At 43.4% G+C, this 27,347-nt stretch overlaps 2 protein-coding genes across 5 annotated transcripts in view; one reads left to right on the top strand and one right to left on the bottom strand.

The window, feature by feature from the left end:
* The window catches only part of CNN3 (calponin 3), a 30,533-nt gene extending 26,179 nt beyond the window's left edge, over positions 1–4,354 (top strand). The window contains exons 6-7 of one of the 2 annotated variants that reach the window (XM_009213299.4): positions 1,792–1,938; positions 3,232–4,354. In XM_009213299.4, the coding sequence (XP_009211563.1) occupies positions 1,792–1,938; positions 3,232–3,573 (489 nt within the window). In that variant the 3' untranslated portion in view covers positions 3,574–4,354. The remainder of the gene's footprint in view (positions 1–1,791; positions 1,939–3,231) is intronic. The other variant, XM_003892230.4, reaches the window with a different exon arrangement.
* Positions 4,355–6,561: 2,207 nt separating this feature from the next.
* The window catches only part of SLC44A3 (solute carrier family 44 member 3), a 75,416-nt gene continuing 54,630 nt past the window's right edge, over positions 6,562–27,347 (bottom strand). For all 3 annotated transcript variants that reach the window (XM_031651024.1, XM_031651022.1, XM_031651023.1), the window contains exons 13-15: positions 10,304–10,441; positions 9,064–9,300; positions 6,562–6,804 (exon numbers count right to left, since the gene is read on the bottom strand). In XM_031651024.1, the coding sequence (XP_031506884.1) occupies positions 6,700–6,804; positions 9,064–9,300; positions 10,304–10,441 (480 nt within the window). In that variant the 3' untranslated portion in view covers positions 6,562–6,699. The remainder of the gene's footprint in view (positions 6,805–9,063; positions 9,301–10,303; positions 10,442–27,347) is intronic.

Genomic DNA, 27,347 nt, shown 5'->3' with positions numbered 1-27,347 from the left:
TTGAATCATATTGTCTATATTTTTTAAAGAAAAATGCACTTTTAAATTTTTTATTTTAGCTTTTTTTGTTGTTGTTGAGACAGAGTCTCGCTCTGTCGCCCAGGCTGGAGTGCAGTGGCGCAATCTCGGCTCACTGCAACCTCCACCTCCTGGGTTTGAACAATTCTCCTGCCTCAGCCTCCCAAGTAGCTGGGATTATAGGCATGAGCCATTATGCCTGGCTAAGTTTTGTATTTTTGGTAGAGATAGGGTTTCACGATGTTGGCCAGGCTGGTCTTGAACTCCTGACCTCAGGTGATCCGCCCGCCTTGGCCTCCTAAAGTGCTGAGATTACAGGTGTGAGCTACCACACCCAGCCAGAAATGTACTTTATAAATTCCTTAATGTTATTGACCAAATGAGGCATTTTTACACAACCTTAGTGCCAAAGTCACTTATTTACAATACCAAATCATGATATAGCAGCCAAGCCCTGTTAGAATTTGTCAGTTTAAATTCTTCTGAAATACGTAGTTCAGATGTTTTCCTTCTCTTCATTGTTACCCTGGAGAGTGTCATGGAAACGCCATTGCTAACGCCCTACATGCTGTTGGCTTTACTCTCCAAAAGCCACCATACCTGCTGGACACAGTGCCCCTTTCTGGACTGAGTCTGTGCAAGTTAGATTTGTTTTTGCACAGTACAAAATTGTATCGGTGGCGAGAAACTGGAAACCTACATTTCAGAATAATAGTCAGTTGGTTGAATTACAACTCCATAAAAGCAAAGTGTAATGTAAAATTTTACACTAGAGTTTGAAAAGATAGGTTATGGGGAAAAAAAATCAGATCATCAAATACTGTGGTCAGCATGGAGTTTTAAAATGAAAACTGCACATGTTTTCGTATGTATTTGTATATGTGTATGTGCATCTATAGATATATACATAGACACATAGGTTAAAAAGCTAAAAGGATAGTCACAAATGTTGACAGTGAATGGATGGTGGGATCACAATGATTTTTTCCCTCTCCTTTTTGCTTATATATGTTTTCTGAATTGTCTTCAATGAACAGATTTTATATTTAGTAATAAAGATTTTCTTTCATCTTATTTTTAAAGAAAAAAGATCCAACATCAGAAAAGTGTCCCTAACCAGTGGAACAGGGTGTAATGGTTGGTCCTGAAGCCATACTGTTCTCAGTGGGGAAGAAAAGTTAATTACTGTTTCCCTGAACTTTGCTGAGTTCAGATTCCTCATTCCACCTTTCTCCAGCTCTGTCCAAGGACACGGGAGTTGCAGGAATAAAATGTGGTTCCTTTCTGGCGAAAATGTTGGTGATTTTGAAACTGAAAGAAGTCCTTGTCAAGCTCCCAGAGAAAACAGCTGGCATTTGCTTTCACATTTTATGTAAAACATTCCTGGAGTAGAACAGCATATTGCTTGGCCTAGGATTGCTTCTGTTTAAATAACCAAAGCTGGTACCTCTTAATTTGGTTATCTGGGGAAACAGTAGCAGAGGAAATTATTCTGCCACTGTAATGACTTTTAGTGTGTCAGTCCACCTGTTAAAGTGTGTTTAATTCTGCTATGTATGAGGTTTTATCTATAGTGAATTTCTTTAAAATTTTCTTTTTAAAGTTTGCACTTGAAATTTGTTTGTAAACACATGGAAGAGTTGGCTGGAGCCTCAGCTCAGTAACTTGTCAGTTGTGCCCCTTCTGTCTTTTTAGTAGCGTGGAAAGTTTTGTTTGTGTTGTGTATATTGTTGACATCTGATAATTTGTGCAATTTTACTTTTAACTTAAAAGATGGGAACCAACAAATGTGCCAGCCAGGCAGGTATGACAGCTTATGGGACTAGGAGGCACCTTTATGACCCCAAAATGCAAACTGACAAACCTTTTGACCAGACCACAATTAGTCTGCAGATGGGCACCAATAAAGGAGCCAGCCAGGTAAGCAATACCTTTTTCTACTTGTACAAGAGTACACTTACCTTATTCTTATTAACTAGAAGTTTAAAGTAGGCATTTTTTTTTATAGTTTATTTAAGAGTATATTCCTTCAGGAATGTGGACTTTGCTGGGAAAGCAAAAGAATCAAAAGACCTTTTCGATAGCAGCAAAAGCACGATGTGTCTCGTGGTTTTTGTTGGCAGTTAGAACAGCTGGCCTTCTTTCTACCTAGCCAGCAGAAAAAAAGATACGTTTATTACAGTGTTCTTGCTCCAAAATCCAAGTAAAATATTGCTCATTTAAATGCTGACTTTTTTTTTTTTTTAAAGAACCCTTAATTAATAGGTAAAATTATCTGGTGTCCCACTAAGAAGGATTTAACTAGCATTCCTATTAGATGTGTCAATATAAGGAGATGGAAATGCAACGTGATGAAAATACCAGTACACCACATCCAAGATAGAAATATTTCCTTCTTAAAAATAGATCACCAGCACCTCAGAAGGAAGTTCCAACAACCATTTGAGAACAGACAGGTCTCACATCCAACATCAGCTGGGATAGGGTTTGGAAAACATTTTCTTAGTGAGTCCAAGGGAGATTGATCACTTCGCCCTTATGGAACACATCCTGCCAGGTGTGGCATTATGTCTCTCATAGCTGCCACTCACGTGTACTTTTCTACCCACTCTGAACCTGGAAGTGTGTGCCTGATGTAAGTAGAGATGAAGTATGAGTTACTGTACTCTGAAAAAGAGGGGAGTGGCTGTGAAGTGGCTGGCTCTTCTGCATCTCAGCCTTTTGAAAAGACTCAAGTCGTTAAGATCTGCTCAACATAGTTTTTGTTGAATATATTATAAACTTGTGAAATTGGTAACCTGGATAATGTATGTGGTCCTCATGGGCATTCACATGGAACTTTGTGGTGTGGAAGCATTATGATTTCACATTCTTTATGTCTCATCCTCACTTAAATCCAGAGTAAGTAGTAATGTCTCCATTTTGCAATTTGAGAAAGCTAAAGCTAAATTTACTTGTTTGAGGCCACATAGTAATTTTATAGCAGAGCAAGGATTTTGAAGAAAGGTCTCACCTAGCTCAAAAGCCAATGAATATTGCTTCCTGGAAGTGATTCGGTATCAGGATATTTTGGTTAAGCTAGCTTTACCCCTGAACCAAATGAAAGTTCATGTACTGCTGTTCATATTCAGTGTGAATTCTATAATCTATAAATTATTCACAAGAGTAGATTCTAGCTGCCGTTTTAACTTTTATACTATGTTCTAATACCAGGCAGGGATGTTAGCACCAGGTACCAGAAGAGACATCTATGATCAGAAGCTAACATTACAGCCGGTGGACAACTCGACAATTTCCCTACAGATGGGTACCAACAAAGTTGCTTCCCAGAAAGGAATGAGTGTGTATGGGCTTGGGCGGCAAGTATATGATCCCAAATACTGTGCTGCTCCTACAGAACCTGTCATTCACAACGGAAGCCAAGGAACAGGAACAAATGGTTCGGAAATCAGTGATAGTGATTATCAGGCAGAATACCCCGATGAGTATCATGGCGAGTACCAGGATGACTACCCCAGAGATTACCAATATAGCGACCAAGGCATTGATTATTAGATCCACACAGAAGGAGCGCAGTATTTAGTCCATTGTTTTTATTCAGTGAGAACCAAGCTAGCCTTGAGTAATTTTTATCTTGTCTTCCTAAAACACTATTAAGCTTATTGTACTTTTAAGAAAAATTGCCTTACATACATTCCTTTTTCCTTTTTCTGCCTCTTCCCTCAATAGTTGCCTTTTAGTGCTGTAATAGTTAAATCCTACAGCATAATCAATAACTCGCATATGAAGTAAAAAGGAATACTGTGAAAGGGGAGTACTCTTGTACAGCCAGTTCTTGTATGCAAAAATCTATGCATTTTTACAATCTTATATTAAACTGGTATTTTCAAACAATAGAAACTATTTTTTTTTTTTTTTTTACAGTTTAGTGTATCTGGTTTCTACATGGAAGACTAAACTCATGCTTATTGCTAAATGTGGTCTTTGCCAACTAAATTTAAGATGCAGCATTTTAGAAATTTACATATCAATGTTTCTACAGTATTGTTTGCTAATTTTTAAATAAAGTCATGATCAGTGTGCATTTGTGATTATATGTGTACTCATTCTCTTACCTAGTGGACAAGATCTTTTCAGAGTGGTGTTTCTAAAGGAGCATGTACAAAAGTGGCCTGTGGACATTTAGGCCTGGGTGATGCATTTGCTCTTCCTGTTTGTGCCAATGTATCAATGTAGAGTTGCTCTGTTTTCTTCAACTGTATTTATTGCTGCATTTCTCAGCATAAACTTATCCCATTGTATTTTTTATAAATAAATATTTTGTTTTGAACATTCATATGAACCACAGGCTGATTATTTTCTGGCTAGCTTCTAGATAGGTAGGGTCAGATTTTTTTTAAGTACCTTTTTCCTAGGTACTGTTACAAGGTACATTAACATTTTATTTACTCCACACAACACTGCACTCTATGCTTAAGGAGATTTAGGCTTAGGAAACCATTACACATAGTAAATGACAGGATTCAAATCATTTTCTGACCCTTGCTTATTTCACTGTGACTTAGCTGGCCCAGATTCATCTTAAATTCAACTTGGAATAATCTTAAAATAATTTTTAGGAATATTGATATGAGCAGTGGGGAATTTTCCTATCTTAGGGTAAATATGAATAAGAAATATGCTAGGTCAGCCATAGGATGTGCTGCTTGATAATAAGCTACGGTTTATGGTGAAACATAAACCTTCAGTCCTGACAGAGGGAAGGACAAACAATAACTAGGTGTCATAGTGACAAAAATGCAGTCACTAAAAGAAACTTAGTAACTCTCACTTTCCGACATTGTCTCAGCCAAGCCATGTCTTCTGATAGGATTGGATCTATCAGGTTTGGGGGCGAAAACCGTCCATTTTTTGCGAGAGACATGCTTTGACGAGCCCACAAAAGTGAAGCCTATTAGCTCATCATGTCACAATGACTAGGTTTAATGCTTCTGGGAAACTGCTTGTAAAGGAAACTATTGGAGTCAAGCTAATTCAATGGTGGCATTTAAGAAAAAAGTCATTGCATTTAAAATAGACCTGAGTTCTCAGGCTGTCCTTGTCATCTTTGACTCTTCAAAGTTTAGGGGACGGAAGCCTTATATCACACTACCTGCCCTGCCATTTAAGTCAGATTGATTCTCATGAGGCTGCCAATCAACATGTTAAAATGTTTCTATTTGGTTAGAGGTTTGAAAAGGAAAAGCTCTTCCCCTCACTCCCATCTACATAAATCTCTGCGGTCCGGGCAGAGGTATTTTTAAAAATCTGTCTCCAGGTAATTTCTCAGGTGGGGCTGTGGTTGAAAACCACTTCTTGCAGAATGTCTGCCGTAAGAGTGCTTGTGTATCAGGATTTCTGAGATAAATTGTGTGTGCCATCATGGAATGTGATCTGGTGGCGAGACATAACAAATAGAAAGTGGATTCACAAGGCCGGGCGCGGTGGCTCAAGCCTGTAATCCCAGCACTTTGGGAGGCCGAGATGGGCGGATCACGAGGTCAGGAGATCGAGACCATCCTGGCTAACACGGTGAAACCCCGTCTCTACCAAAAATACAAAAAACTAGCCGGGCGAGGTGGCAGGCGCCTGTAGTCCCAGCTACTCGGGAGGCTGAGGCAGGAGAATGGCGTGAACCCGGGAGGCGGAGCTTGCAGTGAGCTGAGATCCGGCCACTGTACTCCAGCCTGGGCGGCAGAGCAAGACTCCGTCTCAAAAAAAAAAAAAAAAAAAAAAAAAGAAAGTGGATTCACAGTCATATCAGAGCATGGAGGAAAAGGACAGAAGAGAGGGCAAGTAATGCTCAGAGGCATTGCAGAAGCATGATGCTATCAGAGCTGGGTTTTGAAGAATAAGTAGGAGTTTGCCATTAGCAAAGAGGAGGAAGAGTATTCAGAAAAAAGGAAGAGCATGTGCACCGACTAAATCATTGGTGACACTCCTGCCTGTCCTGTACATGCCCAGTTCAGGTGGTAGTTAATGTCAGAGTTTACACTTTGGGCTTTTATTGTCACCAAATCTAAGAACTGTACTTTGAAAAGTGAATCCACTCAGCATATTTCCAGGATTGGATGAGTAGGGAAGTGTCCTACCCTGTATAAGAGCAACGTTCCACGCTGGACGTGGTGGCACGCCTGTAGTCCCAGCTGCTTGGGAGGCTGAGGCAGGAGGATCACTTGAACCTAAGAGTTGGAGGCTGCAGTGAGCTATGATGGCACCTGTGTGTCGCCACTATACTACAACCTTGGGAACATACTGAGACACTGTCCCTTTAAAAAAAAAAAAAAAATTCCAGAGATTTCCGCTAACAAAATCCTTAAAAAGGTTTATTTATTAGTTATGCACTTACAGACTTGCCTCAGTTCTTATATAGTGTACTTTTTAAACTGATGCATATAAACATGGTTTTAAGAGAGTTTTTCTGTCCTAATTTGTACCAAAAAAAGGTGGTAAACTAATATGGTTCCAGTATTGTTACCTGGTCAAACAAGAATGACACAGACAATGAGAAAGAATAGTTTATTAGGTCTTCTTTAAAAAAGAAAAAATCCCACTAACTTTTCTCGAGTGGTCTTGTCTTCTATTCTGTAAATGGTTCTTTAGAAAGAAACATTTTCCAAGTACAAATCCCTAAATGGGTATCTATCTCGCAATGGCCTGGAGTTCTGTTCCCTCGTCATTCCTTAATGAGTGCTCGTCCTGCCGTGCCCTTGCATTGTTTAATTTGTTGCTCCTTTTTACAAAACTCTGAAACAAAAGAACAAGTTAGATGAGTATTAATGTGTCTGCACTGTTGATAATGTAGGGGCCAAGGGAAAACTTCTCTTTTGCCCTCTGAAGGTTTGCTGAAGAATTAACTTACAAAAGGCAGACTAACAGGAGAAATGGCATATAAATTAGCAAGCACAGCGGAGAATCACAGAGTGATTGTCTAACCATGAAATGGGGATGGGGAAGTGTGGATGATTTTTAGGGGGTGGTAAATTACTTTTAGGGGAGTTTAATGAGCTTGAAGGATACTTAATGGCCGGGGACAAAGTCTGTTGGGCCCGCAGAGCAGACAGTGGTTTGTGACAAGTCTGTCCAGGCATGTTGACTGAAGTTAGTTTTTGTTTCTGCTATATAAGTCCAGTTAATGGAAAACTCAGGGAAGGGGCCAGAGGCTGTTTTTTTCTTTGGTGGGTCTGGACTTTAGGCAGATAAGGGAATTTCATTCAGATGACAGCTTCATCCTGCACTTTGGGAGAAGGTCAGAGTCAAAGTGCCATATTCTGGAGTATCGGTTTCTGAGTCCCAATGATAACCATTTACAAGTTCTTGGCCTTAAATTTCAGATAAATGGATCCTTAAGAAAGTTTCTCCTGTTGAAACAACTATTTTAGGGGGTAAGTTTTAAGGTGGATTTTTTTTTGGGGGGGGGGTAGGGAGACGGAATCGCCCTCTGTCGCCCAGGCTGGAGTGCAATGGCACCATCGCAACTTACTGCTACCTCCACCTCCCAGGTTCAAGCGATTCTCCTGTCTCAGCCTCCCAAGTCGCTGAGATTACAGGCGCCTGCCACTGCGCCTGGCTAATTTTTGTATTTTCAGTAGAGACAGGGTTTCACCATGTTGGCCAGGCTGGTCTCAAATTCCTGACCTCATGTGATCCACCTGCCTCGGCTTCTCAAAGTGCTGGGATTACTGGCGTGAGCCACAGTGCCGGGACTTCAAGGTGGATTTTTAATTGGAAAAGTAAATCAGGGGATGGGGACCTGGCTAGCTTCATACCACCATCATAAACACTTTCCTTAGAGTACATACAAAGAAGTCAATAAACAAGTAAAAAGTAAAAATTGTATTTTGGCTGGGTGTGGTGGCTCACAACTGTAATCCCGGCACTTTGGGAGGCTGAAGCGGGTGGATCACCTGAGGTCAGGAGTTCAAAACCAGCCTGACCAACATGGTGAAACCCCATCTGTTCTAAAAACACAAAATTAGCCAGGCGTGGTGGTGCATGCCTGTAATCCCAGCTACTTGGGAGGCTGAGGCAGGAGAATCGCTTGAACCTAGGAGGTGGAGGTTGCAGTGAACCGAGATTGCACCATTGCACTCAAGCCTGGGCAACAAGAGCAAAACTGTCTCCACAAAAAAAAAAAAGAAGTAAAAATTGTATTTTTATGTTTTATATGGAGAAGGATGAGGATACATTAATTATAAACTGTGGAAGTGGTTCTTAAAAAATTGAGTGGCTGCTGAACTAAAGAGTGCATTCAATGCTCTGTTTCAAGCTAAAAGGGCTTGAACACCTAATTTTAATGGCAACAGAATGAAAGAAAAGTATGAAAATCTATAACTCAGACAAGGAAAAGAGATGAGACATGATTCAGCTGTTAAAATATCCCTGTCTACCCAGGATAAGGCAAATAGGCAACAACTGTGTTGCAAAGGCTGTTGCAAACAGCTGCCTGCTACTTCCAGATATAAACAGTATGGGCACTCCGCTGAGGGTGTGGCTTTTCTCACACTGGTGTGCCTGGGTTAATAAAGGGCCCGAGAATTGCAGATCTGTCAATACTGGCACAGAAGAGCACTTAAGTGTGCTCTCTCTAATAGAGTGGGTATGAACATCATGCTTGGAGATGCAAAAATGCTTTAGAAAAAGATCAACTGTTAAACTTCTAGACCACCCACAAGGCTAGATCATGCCACGAGCACCAAAGGGACCTGAACTACTGTGTTCAGGACATCTTCTGCCCAGAGTAAGAAGTGCTGCTGCTACTTAGGAATCCATCTGATCAGCATTTTTGTTCAGCTTCACTTCTCCAGGGAGAAGGTTCTCAGAAAGGGAAGTGGGTTCAGCCTTGGAGAGTTCAGCCCAAATCCCACTTTCAGGCTCTGGGGTAGTAGAAGCCTCAGAGCCCTCTAGAAGACACAGGCTGGATATGAGCCTCTTTTGTGTGTGCAGCTTTACAAAACTGAGATTGCGAGCATGGACATTGCAACTGGAAATGAAATGTTTGCTTACCAGAAATTCTTGGTCCATAAAGTAGGGCTTTTCTGACGATCCATCATTTGTTTCCAGATCAACAGCAAAACACAGGAAAAGTGCATCCAGCACAGTTTCAAACACAGATAAAAAACTATGGGCTACTAAGTAGGCAAAAAAAGCTACCAATAACAGAGGGACTGCCCACACCTGGAATGCCCGATTGTAGTTAAAAGCCATGAGTCCTCCAAAAACAGTGAAACACACCACTAACACCTGTGCAAAAGAAGAGTTTGTTGAAAATCTTTATGAATCAGTTGCTTAGATGTTGTTGTCAGTTACAAGTAATGCTTTAATATACGTTCATGTGTGCAACGTGTGTGTGCACTATTGTAAAGAATGCTTGTCAGAAATTTTGGCAGAATGAAATAGAGGAAAAAATGAAAAGCTGTATCAAAAGGAAACCCAGTTAATGGTGGGTAGGAAGGTTATATGTTATTTTATCTGTGCCTAGCTTTTGTATTCATATAAATGTAATAATATCTCACAAACTTTTTATTCTGTTTTTTCACTTAACACCAAAATAAGCTTATTCACTTTAAAACTTTTTTAGAAAACCCCCCTTTCTTTTGAGACAGAGTCTTGCTCTGTCACCAGGCTGGAGTACAGTGGCATGATCTCAGTTCACTGCAACCTGGTTCAAGTGATTCTCCTGCCTCAGCCTCCCGAGTAGCTGGGATTACAGGCACCTGCCACCACGCCCGGCTAATTTTTGTATTTTTAGTAAGGATGGGGTTTTGCTATGTTGGCCAGGCTAATCTCAAACTCCTGACCTCAAGTGATCTTCCCGCCTCAGCCTCCCAAAATACTGGGATTACACATGTGAGCCACCTTGCCCAGTCCAGGTTTCAATACTCTTTCCATATATTCTTATTGAGAAACCCACAAACATTCATTTTCTGAGGTTAGTAGTATGTTCATTTTAGACCTGAAAAAGAATGAATCAGAATGGTAGAACTGATCACAGGTAAGAGAGTAAGAGTAGGATTAAAATTCTGGCTCTACCTATTGTAGAACCCTGGAAAGGTTATTAAACCTTCGTTTTCTCTTCTGCAAAATAGGGATACCTCATGGGATTGAGGATTAAATGAGATAAGGAAGCACAGAGTCCACTACAGAGTAAGTACTCAAGAAATATAGTTCCCTTTCAAACCAATTGTTGTGTGGCTTAATTTTCAGAATCCCAGGCTCCTTTATTTATTTAGTCAAGATATCTCACCTTTCCTAGAAAAATTATGAAGTCTCCAAAGCAGTTAATAGATGTAAAATGACTTGAATTCTTGGACAAGATTTTGAATGCATCTTTTGCTGACGTACAGAAATCTGTCCCATTAATAGCAGTTGTAGTATATGCATTCTGAAACAGAAGAGAATTGTTTAAAAGGTAATTCTTATAATTATATATATATATATATATATATATATATATTTTTTTTTTTTTCTGAGACGGAGTCTTGCTCTGTCGCCCAGGCTGGAGTGCAGTGGCCGGATCTCAGCTCACTGCAAGCTCCGCCTCCCGGGTTCACGCCATTCTCCTGCCTCAGCCTCCCGAGTAGCTGGGACTACAGGCGTCCGCCACATCGCCCGGCTAGTTTTTTGTTATTTTTTAGTAGAGACGGGGTTTCACCATGTTAGCCAGGATGGTCTCGATCTCCTGACCTCGTGATCCACCCGTCTCAGCCTCCCAAAGTGCTGGGATTACAGGCTTGAGCCACCGCGCCTGGCCTCTTATAATTATATTTTTAAGGCAATATATTAATACAGAGTGTTTGCAAACTAGAGTTACAATAAACCTACTCTCTCTACCCATAAAAAAATACCATTTTCAAATTCCTTTCCAGTCTGATTATACCCATATATATTTTCATATAGTGGCAGCAGATAGAAAAGATAAATAGGTACTTATGGTTAATATGAATATCCCACTACAAACATGTGGAAATGATGGGTAAAGCATAAGGGTTTTGTTTGCTTGTTTTGAGACAGTCTCACACTGTTGCCCAGGCTGGAGTGCAGTGGTGCCATCTCGGCTCACTGCAACCTCTGCCTCCTGCGCTCAAGCGATTCTTGTGCCTCGGCCTCCTGAGTAGCTGGGATTACAGGCGAAAGCCACCATGCCTGGCAATAAATTATTTTTTAATGCACAACAGAGTTTGAGGGCAGGAAGTTTAGGTCCCAGAAAGCAAGCAGGATCTAATGGTTTGTGAGAGCTGAACCCAAAGGTGCAACAGGCATGCAATTAGGGAAGCGAACTCTTTCAACAAATTCAGGATTCATACTCAGTTCAACCTCAGTCAGCCATTCCAGGAAGATGGTACAGAAATCCACTACGTGCCTGGGACTGTTAAAATCCTAGGGTTTTGCAAAGGCAAAGCAACATCGCCACCTCCCAGGCCAGGGAATAGTGGAGTCCTACAGGTAACAACCACTGGAGAAGATGAGGAGCTCACAGGAAAATTTTACAGAGGACCCATGGAAATGAACAGCACAACAAACAGAATCTGTACCCTGAGAACGACCTGGAAAAAAAGTATTTAGGGAGCTATGTTTAAGGTACTAAGAAAATAGTGAAAGAAACAGTAACCATAAGGAATAAACAGAACAGTATGAAAAACGAAGAGGCAGAGTAGACAACAAACTGAATAGAAATCCTAGAAATAGGCCAGGCGCCGTGGTTTAGGCCTGTAATCCCAACCCTTCGGGAGGCCAAGGCGGGCGGATCACCTGAGGTCAGGAGTTCAAGACCAGCCTGAGCAACATGGAGAAACCCCATTTCTACTAAAAATACAAAATTAGCCAGGCGTGGTGGTGCATGCCTGTCATCCCAGGTACTCAGGAGGCTGAGGCAGGAGAATTGCTTGAACCCGGGAGGCGGAGTTTGCAGTGAGCCAAGATTGCGCCATTGCACTCCAGCCTGGGCAACAAGAGCGAAACTCTGTCTCAAAATAAAAACAAAGCTAGAAATAAAAAATATACAGTGTAACTGGTATGGTGTCATGATTATATATATTTTTTCTTTGTATAATAAGCATTTCTATGTTACCACATGGCTTTTATAATTTTAATTTTAATGCATATTCTGGGATGCACATATGTGCATGTGTACGTGCCTGTGTGTAGCTGGGACATGTTGACTGTTTCAAATGTTTTGCTCTTATAACAACCATGCGATGAACTCTTGATTTCCTGACTTTGGATAATTTCTTAAGCATACATTCTCAGAAACAAGATTACTATATCAAAGACTACAAATGTGTGTGTGTGTGTGATTTATGTTCACATGAGATGATTTCTCAGGTCATTTTTTCCAAAATACCTTCCCTTTATGACTACATTTCAAGACCATTTATGCCTCTTGAAATCTTTAAAAATGCTACTTGCATTGCAGATTACAACAAGAATTTAAAACTTTCCTGGGAAAATACACGAGAATACTACCTACTTGGGTTGTTGTCATTCCTTTTGGTTTGGATAAAGGATGAAAGTTTTTTGTTTCATGATATACAAATTAACCCTTTTGTACACCCCTTCAAACACATCACAAGGTAATCAGTGTGGAGTCTACTGCAGTAATCAGCCTGCCATGGTGCGGGGCCTAATAGAGTAAGTGGAAGAGATGAAGACCACTAACAAGTATAGGATTAAGAGAGCGGAATTAACTGACCCAGTTTACCAAACTCCCACTTCAAGGCCAACAAGAGAAGAATGTTTAGTTCTTAAAGACAAAAGGCTGAGCCAGGTGCGATGGCTCATGCCTGTAATCCCAGCACTTTGGGAGGTTGGGGTTGGGGGCAGATCATGAGGTCAGGAGTTCAAGACCAGCCTGACCAACATGGTAAAACCATGTCTCTATTAAAAATACAGAAAGAAATAGTTGGGCATGGTGGCACACGCCTATAATCCCAGCTACTGGAAAGGCAGGAGAAACACTTGAATCCAGGAAGCAGAGGTTGCAGTGAGCCGAGATCGCGCCACTGCACTCCAGCCTGGGCGACAGAGCAAGACTCCATGTCAAAAAAAAAAAAAAAAAAAGACAAAAGGCTGGAAACCATATCCCATAAGGGCACCATGCTTGCCTTAGAGATTTTCAGTCAGACATCAGATGGATTTCCTGCAAAAATGCCTTAATAGTATTCCACAAGGAACTTTTGGTTTTGGACTTACACAGAATGTGCGTGAAATTTGCTTTGAAAATCTCAAACCAGCTCTTGCTGGAAAGCTGCTCCAGTTTGGGGGCCTGAGCCTTGTGCAGGGATGTGGAAACTCATTTACTTATATTATTTAACTAGGCATCTTCAATCATCTTGGGTTTTCAAAGCCCTGATGACCAATCTATTCATTCATCCTCAAAGCACATCTGTAGGAAGGGTGGGTGAAGAATGGCATAATTGTTCCTTTACAGACTGGAAACCAAGATCAAGGGCATTTCCCCCAGGTCCCCTGGTGAATCCATGAGACAGAGACCTTTTTATTTTTATTTTTTTAATTCTAACCTTCTGGACATTACACTATCAATTTTCATTAGGAAAAATTGCTATTTAAAAGCATGGTGGTTACGGTAAGCACAGGCTCTGTAGCCAGACTGTCTCTGTGCTCAAAACCCAGTTCTACCACTGCCTGGCTGTTGGTCTTGGACAAACGATCTAACCTCTCTAAGACCTCAATTTCCTCATCTATAAAATGACTTACAGCACCTACCGCAAAGGGATGTTGGGAGGATTAAAGAACATACTCCCTGTAAAGCACACAGAAAATGTGTAATAAAGAGTGGTTATTATCATCCAGACATCACCAAAGATGATCTCATTTACAACTGGGAACACAGAAGCAACTCTTTAAGCACCTGAGGAGGTGTGGCAGGGGCCTGTGGTTGCTTTACCTGTAGGCTTTAATCCCTCACACCCACAGGGATCCAGGAAAGGGCTTTTCAGACCACATGCCAGTCCCCAGCATCATCTTACTTTGTTACGGCAACTCCACCATGTGCCGCTCAGCCTCTGTCTCTGCCTCCTCTCTTCATTCAGGCCGTCTCCAGCCCACCACCCCACCACCCCATCACTTCCCGGCTCTAAACTTTCTAAAGCGCTTCTTGCTTCCCACAGGGAAGCACTGTTTTTGTGGGGACTTTTTCTGCAGATCGCTGCCTCGTATTTAATTTAGCACCATCTCTCATAAGCAGTAAAAACAGATTTCGCTCTTTGGCTAAAATGATTAAAAGTTAAAAAGATATTATACTTTCTCATGCATGTGTTGACTTCAAAGAGTTTTGGGGCCTGTAAGCATTTATCTTTTCTTACGTATCAGGCCCACGGAAAGAGGGCATTAAAACCACTCTGATAGAGAAATTATATATGCCGTCCTGCAGGTACCACACCACTAGCATTTACCAGATTCAACCCTGAGTGCAACAGAGATCTAGAATTAACATCTGAATGAATAGGGGGAGGAGGGAGGAATCACTCAAGACACAGGATAGGGATTAAACATTTCTGCTGCTTCAGCATTAGCTAATTTATACTTATTCTGAATAGAAGCTGCTTGTCAGGCAGCTGGAAGATGGATTGCACTAACATTTTCATCGTTAAGTCCTTGTTCTGAGAATTTGTATTTGCCTGGGATGACAGAACTCAGGATTAACGTGCCAAGGTAATCTGCAGACTCTAACAATATGTGGAAATGATTGGCCATAATAAGGATTAGGAAACACATTTTATTGGTTGTGGAAATTAAGAGATCCTAAAGGCTAACCTTTAAACAAGTAAGCAGGAGGTAGTGGCATTCGGCTTTTGATTTATCCCCAAAATTCAGTGTGCATACTTCTTTAGCGTCACAAAACAGATGGGTGGATATTTCTGTCTTGAAATTGAAGCTATAAACACACAAGATAGATACGAGGAAGGATTGCCAAGTTGGCGGTGGTGGTACCTCAATATTAGATCCCAATTCTCATTCCCTTGCTTGGGATTAAAGACTCCCTCCAGGTACAGGTGGATTAGTTTTCAGACTTTAACGGACTGGTCACCTGGGACTGTCCCAAGTGGCTGAGAAGCACTGGGGGAAGAACACAATGAGGACGGCCCTGTGTGGCTGTGAGGGCTTCAAAACAATGAAATACATAGCACAAGTGCACATGTGAGGGCCACGAAGAGCAGAACCACAAGCTGGAGGGAGAGGGGAAGAGAAGGCCCAGCAGGAGAGATCAGGGAAGGCTTCATGGAAGTGGCATGTGAGCTGGCCCCAATGTTGCCTGTCTCCAGCAGGGTAGGAGGCAGCAGCAGGAGCCAGCAATGTGAGCCACAGACGTGAGCGTACCAGCAGGCACTGGGGGGCCCGAGCAGAGGAGAAATGGGAACAGGTCTGGAAGAGTCGGGGGGTCAGCCCTCGGTGGGTGGGGCTGACACAGTGTGGAGCAAAGGCAGTGAAAGGAAGTTTCAGGAGGACTCATGATTTTCAGCCTATGCCTCTGGAAGCTCTCCCAGGCTGCCCTGGGGAAGTTCAGGTCAGATCTCCCTCATGACCATCTTCCGCTGAGCCACGAAGCTCTGCACCTTCCAAGGCTCCTTCCTATTCAAGCCTAGGAGACTCCCCAAGCACCTTCACAAAGCCTGCGGGGCTCTGCTGGAGTTGGGTAGAAATGCTGTGTGGCCATGCAGCCATTGAGCACACCAACCTGCCAGCAGTCATAAGCCAGGGGCTAGGCCCAAAGACCGTGAGTTCTCGGGAGAAAATAGGAGCGTTAGGAATAGTAACTCCTCCCAGGCACTCTGGCTCCCCTCCACCCCTACCTCAGTGGATGCCTTAGTGATATATCCCAAATGCCTTGGCACAGACCTAACGGTAGCTACAACTTTCTAATTTCCATCTGTGGCCTTTTTCTTTTGCAGTCATTAGGCAGGTGTGCAACTTTTGTGTGTAAATAATAAATAATAACGGCATTAATCTATCACATACTATGTGCCAGGCTCTATGCTACCTCTCCCCGAACACATTCACTCATTTAGTCCTCTTAACTCCAACCCGATGAGGTAGTTAAGGAAACTAAAGCACAGAGAGGTAGTGTACCCCCGGTCCCACGCAGGTCATAGATGTTGTGTCCGTCTTCCATGAAGTAGACCTCTAACTCGTTCAGGCCCATATGCTGGAAAACATTTACTTCGAGCTGTACTTTGCGCTTTTTCTCCCAGAAAGGTCAAAATAACAAAGTGGTGTTCTCGTGAGATGCACCATTGAAAACAGCTGAGGATGTGGCAGGATGGCTCAGTGGAAAGAGGCTGGATTCCAGCCATGTTGCCTCCAAAGACTTGCGGAACGGCTTCCACCAAATCACATCATTTCTCAAAGGCTCTCACTTTGCTGCTTGGAAAAGACATCCACCAACTCCAACGTTCCATGATGCTTTATGTTTGTGCTTCGTGGCCAGCCACCCTCAGATCATCATCTCATTAGATCTCATCTGTTTTCACCACAACTCAGTGAAATAATCACTGTGGGTGGTATTATTCCCTGCCGCCTTTGTGTGTGTGTGTGTGTGTGTGTGTGTGAGAGAGAGAGGGAGTCTCACTCTGTCGCCCAGGCTGAAGTGCAATGGCGCAAATGTACTCCAGTGTTCAACTGATTCTCCTGCCTCAGTCTCCTGAGTAATTGGGACAACAGGCACCCACCACCACACCTGGCTAATTTTTGTATTTTTAGTAGAGACAGGGTTTCACCACGTTGGCCAGGCTGGTCTCAAACTCCTGACCTCATGTGATCCGCCCACCTCGACCTCCCAAAGTGTTGGGATTATAGGCATGAGCCACTGCGCCTGGCTGGTATTATCCTTATTTTATAGAAAATTCTAATTATTGAAGAAAATGAGATTTAAGTGTCCTTTTAGGTAAGAGAAAATCTAGATTACCTCTTTAAGTTACTTTGAGAGCTATCCAAGAATGTTAATTGTAGCTTTAACATAGAAAGAGCGTTTTTTTAACTCCTGAAATCAAATGCTTAGCCAGCACAGCTCAGCCCTTTGTCCATCATCAGCTGAGTCTGTCCTCTCACTGAACTCAACTGTTTTCTTCTTTTGGTGGCAGAACTGTGAATCTGGGTTTCTGCCGACTCTTCAAAAAGGTAAACAGAGTTTCCCTCCGTAGTGGAGGGAAGGTATTTGCCGAAAACCATGCCATGAATAGCCAGCTTTATTTCTGGAACGCCTTCCTCACAGAATTCTGATATTTATTCTCAAAGCAAGAACTACTAAAACAAACTTGAGACACTGGACAGTGAATAAATAACACTGGCATTCATACTTTCCTCAGAACTAAAAAAATTACAGTGAAATCTGAGTCCAGATACATCCCCATACATCCAGGGGCCTTCCTTGGACCTACAGTAAAACTGGCAGGAACCGTCCTAGACCAGTTTCATCTTGAGCCCTGTTTTTATCACAAACATATGTGGAGTGAGGCAGTGCACAGCCTCTGGGCCTTCCAGGGCCCTGCATTCACCGTTCAGATCCCTTCAGGAATGCACCGGTCACCAGGATGCAAACAAACATCCAATGAGATGGTGAGGAGGGAAACCAGCCAGTCCCCTGGGGCTGCCGCCAGGTGGGAGGTGGGGTGGAAGAAGGAAGGACAAATATGAGAGCTGCCTATGAAGCCAGGAACAGGGCTGTGCTGTTTTGTTTGCTCTTTTAAAACTTTTCTTTTTGCTTAATTTTTAGAATGGCTTTATTATTTCCATGCTTATCATAAAAAAATCAAATAACACAGAGACAAAGAAGCAAGAAAGTCACTGTGATCCCACCCCTTAGAAATAACCACTGCTAACATCGCCTGGCCCTCACCCCAGCACCCCTCTGTGAATATACACAGAGGAAGAAAGGCAGGCCGGATACACTGAGCATGCGCTACAGTAATGAACTCACTCTCTCTGTGGTACTTTAAATAAAAGGACAAATGTTCATTTGACTTCAACAAAAGAAAATGAAACTAAACTGACACTGAAGGAATACCCAAATTTCAGGCAAACTGCACCTTCACACACAAGACGTAGGTTTTAAAAAAGTTTTCTGAAACATTAGGAAGTTAGAGCACTTATTGTTTTTTTAACATAGGGTTTTAAGTTTAGGCAGTGTAGATAAGAAAGATGAGTCCTCTCACGCTTTCTCCTGCATCCTGATTTTAGTGAGTTTCATTATTCTGACTTTGCCAGGGTTTTGAACATTTATAGGCTCTTTGATGATGAAAGTCTCTACGTCTAAGTTGTTTTTGTTTGCTTTGTTTGAGACAGGGTCTTATTCTGACACCCAGGCTGGAGTATAGTGGCTCAATCATGGCTCACTACAGCCTCAACCTCCTCCCAGGCTCAGGTGATTCTCCCACTTCAGCCTCCCGAGTAGCTGGGAATACAGGCATGCGCCACCACACCTGCCAAATTTTGTGTAGCTTTTTGTACAGATGCGTTCTCGCCATATTGCCCAGGCTGGTCTTGAATTCCTGAGCTCAAGCTGTCTGCCTAACTTGACCTCCCAAAGTGCTGGCATTATAGGCATGAGTCACTGCACCCGGCCTAGTCTTTGTTTCTTAATGAGGTGTATGCAGCACTGCCACCGTGCCTGCCCCTTCACACACCTGCTGTGGACCACTGCATTCACACCATCCTGGAAGGCCCCAGTGGTTCCTCCACTCCCAGATGTGGTTCTCTCTGCTGAAATGCCTTCTGATCCCTGGCCTCTCTGTGGGGCTAATATTTGTTGAATAGATAAAGAAAGATGCTCTGGTAAACCAAGAATATCTTCTGAATACTATTTTTTCCTATGAAACCCAAATTCAATGGATTGATCCCTTTGTTCTTTCAGCAGAATGTGCGGATTAAAAGGCATCCTAGATATCACCTAGAAAAATGCTCTCATTTCACCAATGAGGAATTGGCAATCTCGACCAGGTAGAGGAAGTGACAAAGATGGAACAGGAATCAGGTGCTCACAGCCAGTGCTCTTTGTGTTAGATAAGCCTTGTCCTCCCACAAATTCAGGAAAGGCCACATGAGGCAACAGCATCTTGCTGGACTTGATCCTTCATTGATCTGCCAGCAAAGCTCTGCACTCTGCAGAGAAAGCCCACCAGAACGATGATTCCTAATGAAGAGGCAGGTCCAAGTTAGAGGACCGTGTGGAAGTGTCACCTTCATCCCCCAAGCTCTTTCCCAGTTGGAGTGCTGCTACATCCTTTATTCCCATTTGACCTGTGCATAATCAGTGGTGGAAGGGAGCAAATCAGAAGCAAGGCCTGGTTTTCTGGAGGGCAAAATTAAACAGTGGACCTGTGACATGGGAAACACAGAGGATGGGGAATGCCGTGCTTGTGCTGTTACTGACTTCAGGCTTTCTCAGAAGGAAGATGACATAGATGGGTTTGTCGCTATTAGTGAGCGCCACTCCCTGGTTTCCTCCTCCTTACCCTTAGCCTTGGCAAGGAACTCCAGGCAGCACAGCAAAGCCAGGGGGCCACAGCTTTTGGAGTCACGAGGATGACCACATAGTAGTGCTGTCACCCTGGACATGCTCTTCATCCTCTGGGGCTGTTTCCTCATTTGTACAATGGGGATAATACCTACCTAATACACAGAGTCCTAGAGAAGATAAACTGAGACTGTGTATGCCAAATGTTTACCATGCTGCCCGGCATACTGGGCCAACTCAGTGGATGTCTATGGGACTTACAGACTTTAGAAGGTTGGTTCTTTTTTTTTTTTTTTTTTTTTTTTTTAGATGGAGTCTCGCTCTCTCACCCAGGCTAGAATGCAGTGGTGTGATCTCGGCTCACTGCAACCTCTGCCCCCTAGGTTCAAGCGATTCTTCTGCCTCAGCCTCCTGAGTAGCTGGGAGTACAGGTGCATGCCACCATGCCCAGCTAATTTTTTTTTTTTTTTTTTTTTTGGTATTTTTAGTAGAGACGGGGTTTAACCATATTGGCCAGGTCTCGATCTCCTGACCTTGTGTTCCGCCTGCCTTGGACTCTGAAAGTGCTGGGATTACAGGCCTGAGCCACTGCGCCCGAAGAATTTTTTTTTTTTTTTTTTTTTTTTTTTGAGACGGAGTCTTGCTCTGTCGCCCAGGCTGCAGTGCAGTGGCGCGATCTCAGCTCGCTGCAAGCTCCGCCTCCCGGGTTCACGCCATTCTTCTGCCTCAGCCTCCCGAGTAGCTGGGACTACAGGTGCCCGGCATCACGCCTGGCTAATTTTTTGTAGTTTTAGAAGAGACGAGGTTTCACCGTGCTAGCCAGGATGGTCTTGATCTCCTGACCTCATGATCTGCCCGCCTCAGCCTCCCAAAGTGCTGGGATTACAGGCATGAGCTACCGCGTCTGGCCAATTAGTTCTTAAGAAAATGTCAGCCTTCTCTGATTTGAGGCCCTGAACTGAGGAAATGGTGGGAGAGAGATGGAGAGCAGAAACTGGAACATTCGTGTTTTTCATGTGTTCCATGTTTTGGGGAGATCATTTCAAGTCAGGTGCATGCGCCTCCACAAGCACACTGTTGGGGAGCCTAGGGGTGGGGAAGCCAGAGCTGCCCTGCCAGGCTGCTTGGGGAAGGCCTAGTGACAGAGAGCCTGGCCAGAAATCCAAAGTCACTGGCTGCTGGGAATAACTATTGTTTGGTAACACAGCTTGGTCCACCTTGCAGAGAAAAACGTTTATAATTTAAAGGCATTTGCTTCAGAGACATTCACTGTAGTAATATATCTTTTCTTTCTCTTGAGATGGCGTCTTGTGACATTGCCCAGGCTGGCGTTGAACTCCTGTGCTCCAGCAATTCTCTCGCTTTGGCCTACCGAGTAACTGTGACTACAGGTGTATGCCACCACACCAGCTCTTTTTTTTTTTTGTCGTTAAAAAAAAATGTAGAACATTCAATTTACCATCTTAGCCATTTTTAACTGTAGAGTTCAGTAGTGTTAAGTATATTCACATTGTTGCAACAGATCTCTAGAACTTTCTCATCTTGCAACACTGAAACTCTATAACCACTAAACACTAATTTCCCCTCTCCCTAGCCCCAGTGCCCTTTTAACATTGTTTCCATGATTTTTGACTACTTTAGATACTTCAAATACTGCATGATTTTATTCATACAGTATGTCTACTTTTACTGTATTTGTCAAAGACAGTATTTTGACTACTACATTCAGCATTTGAAGTATCTAAAGTAGGCAAAATACTGTCTTTGACAAATACAGTAAAAGTAGACAAACTGTATGAATGGAATCAGTATTGAGGCTGAGAGAGAAATCTTACTGTATGGATGATTGGAAGTACTGAATGGAATCATACAGTTTTTGTCCTTTTGTGACTGGCTTATTTACCTTAGCATAATGTCCTTGGGGTTCATCTATGTTGTACTATATGACAGGATTTTCTTCTTTTTTAAGGAAAAGAAGAAATACACTTGGCTACATAATATTCTACTGTATGGCTCTAGCACATTTTCTTTATCCATTCATCTGCTGAGGGCACTTGGGGTGCTTCCACGTCTTGACCGTTGAGAGGATGCTGTGATGAACACGGGTGTGCAAATAACTCTGAGATCCCGCTTCGAATTCTTTTGACTATACACTCAGAAACAGAACTGTTGGATCATATAGTATCACAGACCCATTTTTAAGTTTTTGAGGAAACTCCATACTGTTTTCCATAACAGTTACAACATTTTACATTTCCACCAGCAGTGCACAGGGTTCCAACTTTTCCATATCCTCACCAACACTTATTTTCTGTTCTTTTGATAGTGGTCATCCTGATGGGTGTGAGGTGATATATGGCAGTTTTGATTTACATTTTCCTAATGATTAGTGATGCTGAGTGTCTTTTCATATTCGCTATTAGTATAGCTTCTCTAAAGAAATGTCTCTTCAAGTCCTTTGCCTTTTTTTTTTTTTTTTTTTTTTTTTGAGATGGAGTCGCTCTGTCGCCCAGGCTGGAGTACAAGTGGCGCAATCTCAACTCACTGCAAGCTCCACCTCCCAGGTTCACGCCATTTTCCTGCCTCAGCCTCCCAAGTAGCTGGGACTACAGGCGCCCGCCACCATGCCTGACTAATTTTTTGTATTTTTAGTAGAGACGGGGTTTCACCGTGTTAGCCAGGATTGTCTTGATCTCCTGACCTCGTGATCTGCCCACCCCAGCCTTCCAAAGTCCTGGGATTACAGGCGTGAACCACGGCACCCACCCTTTTTTTTTTTTGAGATGGAGTCTTACTCTGTCACCCTAGCTGGAGAGCAATAGCATGATCTTGGCTCACCACAACCTCTGCCTCCCAGGTTCAAGCTGTTCTCCTGTCTCAGCCTCCCAAGTAGCTGGGATTACAGGCATGCAACACCACGCCTGGCTAATTTTTGTATTTTTAGTAGAGATGGGGTTTCACCATGTTGGTCAGGCTGGTTTCGAACTCCTGACCTCATGATCTGCCTGCTTCAGGCACCCAAAGTGCTGGGATTACAGGTGTGAGCCACCACACCTGGCCGTCCTTTGCCCATTTTTAAATCGGGTTATTTTTGTTGTTGTTGTAGAAGTTCCTTATGTATTTTCTACAGTAACTTCTTAGCATATATAGTTTACAGTTATTTTCTCCTATTCTGTAGGATGATTTTCACTCTCTTTTCTTGGATGTGTAGAAGTTTTTAAGTTTGATGTGGTCCCATTTGTCTACTTTTTATTGTGTTGCCTGTGCTTTTGGTGTCATATCCAAGCAGTCACTGCCAAATCCAACGTTCTGACACTTTTCTCCTGTATTTTATTCTAAAAGTTGTATAGTTTTAGGTCTTTTAGGTCTTTACTTCATTTTAATTTTCCCATATAAGGTAAGGGTCCCACTTCATTCTTTTACTTATGGATATCCAGTTTTCCCAAGATCATTTGTTGACGAGACTGTCCTTTCCCCATTGTGTGGTCTTGGCATCTTCGTCAAAAATCATTTGGCCATATATGCAAGGCATTATTTCTGTGCTTCCTATTCTGTTCGTGGTCTATAGATCTATGTAGCACAGTGTATCTATGTTTATGCCAGCACCACACCATTTTCATTACTGTGGCTTTGTAGCATGACAGATGTTTTCTTTCTGAACCTCAAAGACTATTTGTCCCTCCCATTTTAGCCTCCTCTCTTCACTGGATCTTCTGTTCAGGAAGTAGTTTCCCTTGCAGTCAGTTCTAAGTGTGGTTAGAGCAGGTCCAACAAGAAAGGGCAGCTCCTTTGAGCGAGTATTTCTTTTTCCTTTATTACCTCCCTGCTCCTTTTGGTATATGTTAAAAAGCTGTGTGAAGGCAGCATGAACCCAGGGCTGATACTGAGGCTGTTTGGGTCCTCATACTCATTCTTCAATCCACGGACACACGTGGAAGGTCTGCTTTGGCCACGCTCCAGGCTGGGGACTGGGGACAGGGCACTAAGTGAGGTCAGGAGCCTCGCGTTCTTTGAGGCCTAACCAAGTTTCTCTGTTGTTGCTTTGATGGAAGCGAGACGTGGGCATGGCACACACCCAGAGCGCCCCTCTCCACTCGCACTGGGGTGCATCCTGATGAAGTCATTCAACCTCAGCTGTCTCGTTCCCGGGATGAATGCAAGTCTAGCAAATGCTCTCTCTATCCCACCCATGCCAACTGAGGCATTCCACAGAAGGCAAGAGAGGGAAGAGGAAACCACTTGAAACACTGTCAAACCTGGATCCACTTGCCAAAACTTTTGGGAACTTTTTCACCCCACCTAGATAAGAAAGCTATATGAAGCAAAATTCTCTTAGCCCCTTCCTCTTCTACTTTTCACAAACTTGTTTTTCAATTGTCTGTAGAGACGGGACTCTCAATGGAAGGAGGAATGTCCAGCCACCCCTAAGACAAGTACGATGGTTGGCTTCGCTCTCTTTGCTTCTGTTTCTCCCCCTTGTGTATTTTCTCCTTTTTCTTCTCTCCACATTCCCCATTCAAGCAGGACTCAGGCTCTGTGCTCATTCCCCCAGTTAAGGTTAGGGGGCCAGGTGGGGAGTGGAGGCAAGAAGACATCCAGTCTTCAATTCTCACTGGCTTTTGTTTTCCAAAATTTGGGCTCTTTAAGCCCTTACCTGCCAGGGGAAAAGGTGAAGAAGGAGGTTTCCCAATATAGACCAAACACCTTGGAGTAGCAGGCGAGTGTGCAGGTTTCCTCCAGCCCCACATTAGAAAATGACACTCTCCTGGGCTGGGGGAGGAGGAAACAAAGGTCTATGGGTCTTGTCCAGGTCTGCCCCTCACCTTTTTTTCAAATACAGCTTGGAGAACTGGCAAGGCTCTTCTATGACCACTCCCAGGTTCCTGGTTTGCCTGGGAGTGAGGGGGTACCAGAGACATGGGGCTTCTAGGTGACCAGGACAGTTGGTCACCTAGTGCTAGCATATCAAGGCAGATAGGATCATGGGTGACCATAGGTAAAAGATTCCTACTTCCCAAGCTGGGCCTGAGGAGCCGTAAAGATGGGAAGATGATGTCTCAAGGGCAACGTATATCTACTAATGTCTGGGGACACCTGAAACCTCATATATCCCCAAGGAGGGGATAGCTCAAGAATAACAAATTAAGTTTTCCACCTGTCCAGTGGAATGAGAGCTCAAAGTTAGAAATTAGGTTGAGAGACATGATACAATATCATCTGCACATCTGAATCTGTGGCTGCTCTTCATAGCATGTGGAAGTCATTCAAAGATGAGACTCAGGTGGTCGTGGCCTGGGGTATCATGGGAGTCCTGCTTGTAGTAGGACATGACTTAGTGAGTGTTAAATCAAAGTGGCATGTATTCCTTCAGCCACAGTGACTCATGTCTCCTTTCATATGCTTTTTTCTTTTTATGAATGCATTCTCTAGTCTCTGGCCAATCATCACTTCCTTCCTCCAACAAGTCTCAATGCCTTAGGACAAATAAGAATGACAGCTGAGGAATGTGCCCACAGTCACTGCCTTGCTTAGAAGAGCGTGGACTTCAAAGTGGGCAATTAGACCCCTCGGACAACAACTGTTCCAGACAAAGAGAAATGCCCCAAAGAATCCTGCTCTCCATCCTAAGGGAAGAGGACATTGGGGGTAGGAGCTACTTAATGGTTTCATTTCATTTTCCACACTAAGTGAATTTGGGAAACGTTGAAGCTAATCTATCCTCTTCACATTTCTTGAGCACTGGGGGTAATATTGACAACTTAGGTTGGAAAGTTCCCTTTTCCACTCTGAGGCACCTCCCCACCTAGCCCTTGCCTAGCTGTGATCACAGATGATGGCCTGGCCCGGCCTAGCCCAGGCAGCGTGGTGTCCACCGCACACACTAACCTGTGAGTGGGAGGGCATAGGAGGAGTCAGCCTGAGCTGCCAGATCCCCACATCCGAACACTGCTCATCAGAACACAGTGTATTCACATGTCACCTGCTTCCTCCTTTATGAGGAAACTGGATGTGCTGATTCAAAGGTGGATTTCTTAAAGTTAAAAACCTGGGCGGTCTCCCTCAGCATATTTCCAGTGTACCTAGAACATGTCATAACAGGAAGGCACAAAGAACATAAAGGGGTTGCTTCATGTTCCACATGGGTTCAGACTTGTGAAAGAAGGCTCAGATTTACAGAAATGGTGACTCCTTGGATCAGCTGACCTTTTAAACTAGTGTTGTTGGAAACAGTCCCAGTTGCCTTTGCTACCATTAATAAAGGGTGAGACCCCAAACTTTCCAGGATGCAAATGTTCCTCACCCTTCTGCCGCCATGAGCATGGGCCTGTCTTCCATGCTGCCCAAGAGACGGGGGAGATCTACATAGAGTTCCGCCAAAAGGTACCCCAGGGCAGCTCATGTAGACATACTGTGTAAAGTGACACACCTGTCTGTCCTCCAGGAGGCTCAGAAGGGCAAGGGAAGAGAAGATGCAGGATAGGGAAGGGAATCAGAATGAGCTCTGCCCACCGTGTAACCTGGTTGAGGCATTCAAGCCCTCTGGACCCCAGATTCTGAATTATGAGGGGAGGCTGTTTCATGATCTCTAAAGTTCTGGGGTTCTGAGTCTCTACCCTGTGGAAGGAGTGCCCTAGTGGACTGGTGAAAACCTGGGTTTAAATCCCAGTGTGGTGCTAGTCTTGATTTCCCTGGCTTTGTGTTTCTGTGGTCAGGGACTTCCTTTAGGCTAATGCCTCTCATTTGTTTCAGGGAAGGAGGTGAACTTAGGGGACTGGGCAAATTTGGAGGGAGCAGCAGAGTGCAGGTGGGCTCAGGCCCTTCCTCACTCTCTTTCGGGAACCACCTGTCACCAGGAACCTACTTTCTCAGATCCACAGAGAGGTTCACCTTGTTGGATGGGCCTGGTAAAGGGTGGGTTGGTCATTCTGATTCAGGGGTAAAACATTAACAACTGACTTGCCTACAGCTGTTCCTGTGGTAATTTTCCAATCAGATGATTTCGTATTCAAGGTGATATTTTTAATCTTCATCTGTTTGACTCTTGCATCTCACAATTATTCAGAACTTGGACAAGGAGGAGGAAATGACTTATTGGGACTTCAAAACCTCAAGAGTCAGCTCTGTTACTTTCCTCCTGTCTAACCTAGGTCAGGTTACTACTTAAGCTCTCTGAACCAAAGTAGTATCATCTATTTAAAAAATACTACACAGGCTACTTTGTGAGGCTATGGGTAGTTAAAACACATAAAGTAGCACAGTACCCGGTATCTAGTAAGCGCTAGTGAGTGGCTGGTATTCTTGTCTTCAGGAGCTGCACACTTAGGAGGAAGTCAAAGTCATTCGCACTGAGCACTCGATTGCCTCACAGGAGCTCCTAATTGCCTGAGTGCCCTCATATAACTTTCCCTCCCTTTCTCATGCAATAATTCATTCAACAAACATTACTTGCCTCTCCTAGACGGCACTGAAATTTCATGTCAGGAAGCACTTCAGAGTCCAATTTAACATGGCAGCTGCTCACTGGGCCTTACCTCAAAGGATTGAGCACTAAGGCCCACTTGGAGAAGATGGCTTTGAGCCTTACCCTCCTGAGCCCTGAGTCTTGTAACATGCCCACAGCAGGTGGGAGCTAGGCTCCAGAGAGGCTGCTCCCAGGAAAGCCACACTAAGCCATAGCCATATGCCTAGCAGCTTCTGAATCAAGCACCGGGAAACATGAGGATTCAGTTTGTTTTCTCCCAGACAGCCTGGGGCCTCTGACAAATAGGTGTCTTAATGCCTTTCTATCTAAAGCCAGGGTAGTAGCATTTGCCATGCA

The sequence above is a fragment of the Papio anubis genome, chromosome 1 (genome assembly GCF_008728515.1).
Source record: "Papio anubis isolate 15944 chromosome 1, Panubis1.0, whole genome shotgun sequence".
NCBI classification, from domain to species: Eukaryota; Metazoa; Chordata; class Mammalia; order Primates; family Cercopithecidae; genus Papio; species Papio anubis.
Note: the sequence above shows the minus strand (reverse complement) of the source record. Positions and strands in the feature narration are given on the sequence as shown.